This window comes from Gracilinanus agilis, chromosome 6, assembly GCF_016433145.1.
Source record: "Gracilinanus agilis isolate LMUSP501 chromosome 6, AgileGrace, whole genome shotgun sequence".
Lineage (NCBI taxonomy): Eukaryota > Metazoa > Chordata > Mammalia > Didelphimorphia > Didelphidae > Gracilinanus > Gracilinanus agilis.
In genome coordinates, this window is record NC_058135.1 from 127,296,615 (window position 1) to 127,303,203 (window position 6,589).

Sequence of the window (6,589 nt, forward strand, 5' to 3'; positions counted from 1 at the left end):
AATTACAAAAGTGTTTCCTCAAAGATCTTCCATTCTAATGGGGTAAGTCAATACTTCAAGAAGAGTGGTGCCAAGGGAATCTGGATCTTGAGAGTCAAACAGATTATGAGTAGAGCCAAAGGATAGTCAGTTGATTTTTATGGTATTCTAGGCACCTAACACCTAGAACAATGCTTGAATACCTTAGCAGATACTCAATAAATACTTGTTAAATTGGACTTATTCATGATATAGCCATCTTGTTAACGATTTCCTGGATCACAGTTGGTTCTTGGGTGGAAGGGAAGACTGTGATGCATATTAACAACTTGTTTTGAATGCCTTAAGACATGTCTTGCTCATTGGAAGTAAACTTGGTATTCTTCATTCCTCCAGATGGTAGTAGACAGGAAGATGCCGAAGGCGAACTTAGTGAAGAAGAACATTGGTTTGGAAACTCTTCAGAGACCCCATCAGAAGCATCCTATGGAGAAGTCCAGGAGAACTATAAGTTGTCTCTTGAGGACAGAATCCAAGAGCAATCTACTTCCCCAGACACTTCCTTGGGAAGTGCAACCCCCAGTAGCAATACCTTGGAGCTGATAGCTCTGGAAAGTGAGGCCCTCCGAGACCCATTACAGTGTCAAGATCACCTTTCTCCTGGCGTGTCTTCTTTGTGTGATGATGACCCCCCTGGTTCAAACAAGCCACTGAGCAGCAATCTGAGGAGGTTGTTGGAGGCTGGTTCTCTCAAGCTTGATGCCACAGTCACCGCCAATGGCCGGGTGGAATCTCCAGTCAACCTTGGCTCAAATCTCTCCTTTTCTCCACCATCTCATCATGCCCAGCAGCTAAGTGTTCTCGCCAGGAAGCTGGCTGAGAAGCAAGAGCAGAATGACCAATACATTGCTGGTAACCGCTTTATATGGAATCAAGGCAAATGGCTGCCAAACTCAACCACCACCTGTGGCTTGTCCCCTGATTCAGCCATCCTCAAGTTGAAAGCAGCAGCCAATGCCGTTCTCCAGGACAAATCTCTCACACGGACTGAGGAGACGATGCGCTTTGAATCCTTTCCCTCACCGTTCAGCTCCCAGTCCGCCAGTTCTACTTTGGCAGCTTTATCCAAGAAAGTGAGTGAGAGAAGTTTGACCCCTGGGCAGGAGCACCCTCCTCCTGCCAGCTCTTTTCTCTCTCTGGCTTCTATGACTTCCTCAGCAGCTCTTCTGAAAGAGGTCGCTGCAAGAGCTGCTGGGAGTCTTCTGGCCGAGAAGTCTTCACTGGTGCCTGAAGATCCTTCGCCACCTCAGCCTTTGGAGAAAAAACAAGAAAAAGGAACCCCACCCCAGTCCTTGGAGTTATTGTTGCTCCCTGTACCCAAAGGAAGGGTTTCCAAACCCACCAATCCAGGTAAGGAACCTTTCATTTTAGCCATCCTTCTAAAGATGTCTGGGTTTGCTTGTCAGTTTCCCTCAAGTTCTATTCATTGTATACCCTTTTGGTCTTGGGTAGAGGCAAAAAAATAAACAAACAAAAAAAAGGAAAGCAAAACACTTTAAATAAACAGGATGGTGGCTTTTCGTGTCTATGTCAAACAAAGCCTTCAGAAATGGTTCCATATTTGAGAGGTAATGAAACATCTTTGAGCTCTACAATGCAACCCTCCTCCCCCCTTCAAACAAATGAATTTTTTTTCCTCACTAAGTTCAGGCTAGGTCCATACAAAATATATTTAATGGGGAAGATCAAAGGATTCCTGTCAGGGAGCGTGTGGCATCACTGAACATGTGAAAACCAGGGCTTTTGAAATATTGGACAAGGGAGAACTCTGCATCCTGCTGCCTTCATCACAAATGGACTTTTGTATAATCAGCTCCTTGCTCTGGCCTAATTTGCCACAGTATATACTACTATTATGTTTCCACTTTTCATTACATTACAGAATGTGAACCTGTTTCACTTCATTCCTATATAATTCCTTAAGAAAAAGGAAACTGATTTTAGATGTTTTCCATCATTAGTGAATAAATACCCTGCCTAAAGGTTTCTCTCTCTCTCTCTCTCTCTCTCTCTCTCTCTCTCTCTCTCTCTGTCTCTCTCTCTCTCTCTCTGTCTCTTTTCTTCCTTCCTCCCTCCCTCCCTTCCTCCCTTCATTCCTTTCCTCTTTCCTTCCTTCCTCCCTCCCCCTCTCTCTTTTTCTTTCTTTCTTTCTCTCTCTGTCTTTTTTCTTTCTCTTTGTCTCTATCTCTTTATGTATGTCTCTCTGTGTAGCATTCTCTCTCATTCTCCTTTTCTTTTTTGTCTCAGTTTCTCTCTCCATCTCTTTTATTGTCTACCTTACTGTCTCTCTGTCTCTCCTTTTCTCTTTCTCTGACTATCTTCTCCATGCCCCAGATCTCTAAGTTATCAGGGCAAGGATAGGCCAATCCAGTGTGGGAACCCCCTCCATCAAAGTTGAAAGTCATCTTCTGTAACTCATCTGTAATTTACAGTCTCAGAGGCTGCCCGGGACACTAGGAGGCTAATTGATTTTGCCCATGATCACATAGCTAGTGTATGACAGAGATAGGGCTTGAAACCATGTCTTCCTAACCCCCCAAATAGCCTTCTCTCTTTCTAGCTAGCTTTCCTAAAAGGAGTTTCATATGGAAAATTCACAATGCAGGTTTTGGTCTTTGGAAAAGCCATGTCTCATTGGTCTAGAATATCATTCATTTAAAGGAGAAGTTGAATCATTGGCGTAACGTCAGGGTGGTAAGATCGTCTCCTTTCTGGTTTTGTTTATAAATGGCATGACTTGTATACTTGAGTTTCCATGGAAGTATATATAGGACTTAAGCTTCTTGGCTAGTTTGCCTTTTGGTCAAGGCTATTCTGCCAAACTGGAAAAGGAAGTGGGACACATCTGTATCTTCATCATTCGTAAGAGCCATCCTTTCATGTGTCCAGCCTCCTTTTGGTGATTTGGAGGAATCGTTTATGTGGGTTATTCAAAAGAATGATGAATGATTCTTCCTAACCAATGCTTACCATATTCATTACGTTCACTGTAGCTCCCACTTAAACAACTCTTTTGCTATGTGCTGCTTTGTACTCATTTTCGAAATTGCAGTACCAGTACGGTTCTACCCCAATGAGGAGAGAAGAGAAATAGACAGATGGACTTTTAGGAGGGGTTTTTTATGGCCTTAAAGAAGCTTTCCAAATTGGTGTTTGTTTAATCCTTAGGTAACCGCACCTGAGATTAATGGATTTCAGTTCATTCCCCCACTCTTTTCTTATCTGCTGTCTGACAAAATAAGGTGGTGGCACAGGAGAAAGAGCCCTGAACTTAGAGTCATAAGTCTTGAGTGTGAATCCTGGTCCTGCCATGTTCTCTCTGTGACTGTGGACAAATGACTTAACCTCTCTGGGCCTCAGTTTTCTCATCTGTAAAGTTAGGAGGTTGGACTCAGTGGCCTCTAAAGCCCCTTCCAATTTTAAATCTATGATTGGGGTGATGGGGCGGATAAGAAAAGTTAGGCAAGCCAGAAAGGAAAGCAGTAAATCTAAATGATAAAAATATGACTTACAAAACATTTTACAGATATTATCTCACTTGATTCTCATAAAACCCCTGAGAAGTGGGTTGCTGTTATACCCAATTTACACATAAAAAAAAAACTGAGCCAAATAGAGGTTTAAGTGACTTGCCTAGGGTGGCATGGCTAGTATCAGAGGCAAGATTTGAACTCAGGTCTTCCTTCCTTCAGATCCTATCCTACTCCAATGCATTAGCCACTGAATCATCTAGCTGGCTCTGATAGATAGTCTTTCATACTGGATTCATCCTCTGAGTAATCAACAGTTGGACTGAAAGTGATTAATTAGAAAGAAGGAGGCTAGAAAAACCATTTCGGCTGTTACTTTTGCTACTACTATTAGCTGATATCATCTAGCTCTTTAAACTTGGCAAAGCATTCTCCATTCTCATTTAAACCTCACAACAATTCTCTGAAGCAGGTATGCCATGGGTTATTGGTTCCATTTTACAGATGTGGAAACTGGGGCTCCAAGGGCTAATATAATAATAATAACAAGTATTTATATAGAGAAGTTAGGGGCTGGATGTACCCCTGTTTTCTATTTTCTGAATACAGTAGGCAGATAGGATTTATATCAGAATTCCAGACTTACACAGAAAAACTGCCTTTTGGTTATAAGAAACTCCAGTTTGCCAAAGGTTTACAAAAGAGCTCTGAATGCCATATACTCTGCTTCAAGATGCTAATGGATGCCTCGTGTTGGAAGTTTAAAAGTGGCTTCAGAGGGAATACTAATAGCTAATATTTATATATTCCTTACTACATACAGACACTTCACAATCATTATCTCATTTGGTCCTCACTACTGGGAGACAGATGCCCTTATTACTCTCATTTGATGGGTGAGGAAATTGAGGCAAACAGAAGCTAAGTGACTTGCCCAGGGTCACCCAGTGAGTAAGTGTCTAAGGCTACATTTAAACTCATGTCCTCCTAACTCTAAGCCCAGTACTCTATCCACTGTACCACTGAGCTGCCTCAGAATAAACAGAAACTATTAAAATAGCAGTTCCTCACACCAAGACTCAAATGAATCACTCTGCCTCAGGATGACAAAAAGGTGTCACAAGCAGGCCTTCTGAGTGCAGATCTGCTTTCTTTCCTTTACTCTCTCTCTTTCTCCTTTTTTCCCCCCTTCTTGATCTTGCTTTAACTGTACAAGAAATAGCCATAGCCAAAGGATTTGTCCTTTTCGTTTTTATATACATTGGCCATGCCAGCAGTCCAGCAGGCATGTGAGTGAATTTTAACATGAAAGATTGATAGAAAATCTGTTTTTTAAAAATTGAATCCAGGCTTTTTTCCCCTCTGACAAAGAAAAAAATTAATCAAAAGAATTCTCCAGGTCTTCCAGGGGATGCCTGAAAAATTGTTATCGTATTTTTATGCTTTGAAATGAATTAATTTAAATTGGATGGATGCACTCACTAGCCAAATTTAGTTGGTTGTGTTGATGTTCAATGTTAAAATCTTAAAAAAAAACATTTAATTAAAAAGAATTAAGAAAAAAGAATTCTCAATTCTCCAGCTGAAAATGGAGAGAAGGAGGCTTTTAGCCTGGATCTCCATGGCACCCAAACAGCTGATTTTTCTTATTCATCCCTCACTTTTCCAATTCCCCTATTCTAAATTGAATTTTTATTCAAGAGTCCTATTGGCAAAGTCATTAAAATATTGGCATACCAGGAGAGATCATAGGCTCTTGGACTTAGAGCTGGAAAGAATCTCTGGAGGCCATCTTTGGTCTATCCTCACATTTTTCTGCTGAGGAAACTTCTTTGAATGAGGTGACTTGCCTCAAGTTAGTAATATTTGTTTTTTTATTCAGTCATTTCACTTGTGTCTGACCCTTTGTGACTCTATTCAGGGTTTTCTGGGCAAAGATGATGGAGCGGTTAGCCATTTCCCTCTCCATCTCATTTTACAGATAAGGAAACTGAGACAAAGAGGGTTAAGGGACTTGTCCAGAGTCACACACATAGCTAATACGTGTCTGAGGCCAGATTTGAATTCTGGAAGAGGAGAGCTCTTGACTCCAGGACCCTGCTCTCTCTCCACTGCACCACCTAGCTGCCCCTAAGATTAGTAAATAGGTAAGCAATAAGCCATCAGGATTTGGATCATGGGCCTCCAACCCTGACTATGGAGGGATCTTTCTGCTACTTTGCCGTGCATCTGTTACTTTTTATGCTAGTCCTTTGTAAGGGATCTGAGGGAGCATCTTTGTTAGAAAACTTAGGAAAAGATTGCTGGAGAAAGAAAATAAGGGCAACTTGATGATGATGATGATAATAATAATAATAATAAATTAAATAATTTAAAATGTAAATAAAATCATATAATATAAATAAAATATATACAAAATAATGTAAATACAACAATATAAAGATAACATACATAAAATATTATATAAAAATGATATAGTATATAAAGAACATAAAATAGATGAAATGAAAATAAATAATAATGAACACTTGATAATAAATTGCTTAGTTTTCTCTTTTGCCTTGCCTGCATAGACATAGTCTGAACTGAAACTTTCTTCATTGTAGTGTAAATGAGAGTGTGATTTATTTGTTTAGTGATTTCAAACCATCTGATGCCTGCTTCCAATCATTTACCTAGAATAACAAGAAAGAGTGTTTCTGGTATTTTCTGGGAAAGCAAGCTCCCCCTTTTTTTTCCACTTGGTAGAACATCAGCTGGTCAAGCAGTAGACCCGAACACGTTTAATTTCTAGTTACTCATCATCATAGAGCAGAGATATAAGATGGTAGCAAGAGAATGGCCACCCCCTTTGGCCATGGGTCACAGTAAATATGAGCAGGTCAGAGGAGGGGAGGGGAGGGACTGTTCTTGTTCTCCTTTTCTCCATTTTGTTCAGCCTCGATATCTCAAATGAAGTAGAATTTGTGGGGAAGCCTTAGGTATAGATTTGATTCAACTCAGTAGTTGAAACTCCCTCCCTCTCTCTCTCTCTCTCTCTCTCTCTCTCTCTCTCTCTCTCTCTCTCTCTCTCTCTCTCT

At 40.6% G+C, this 6,589-nt stretch overlaps 1 protein-coding gene across 1 annotated transcript in view; it reads left to right on the top strand.

Moving 5' to 3' along the window:
* Positions 1-329: 329 nt before the first annotated feature.
* LOC123252345 (zinc finger protein 827-like) overlaps positions 330-6,589 on the top strand; it is a 58,559-nt gene continuing 52,299 nt past the window's right edge. Inside the window, exon 1 of the mRNA XM_044681699.1 lies at positions 330-1,389. Coding sequence (XP_044537634.1) covers positions 330-1,389 — 1,060 coding nt within the window. The remainder of the gene's footprint in view (positions 1,390-6,589) is intronic.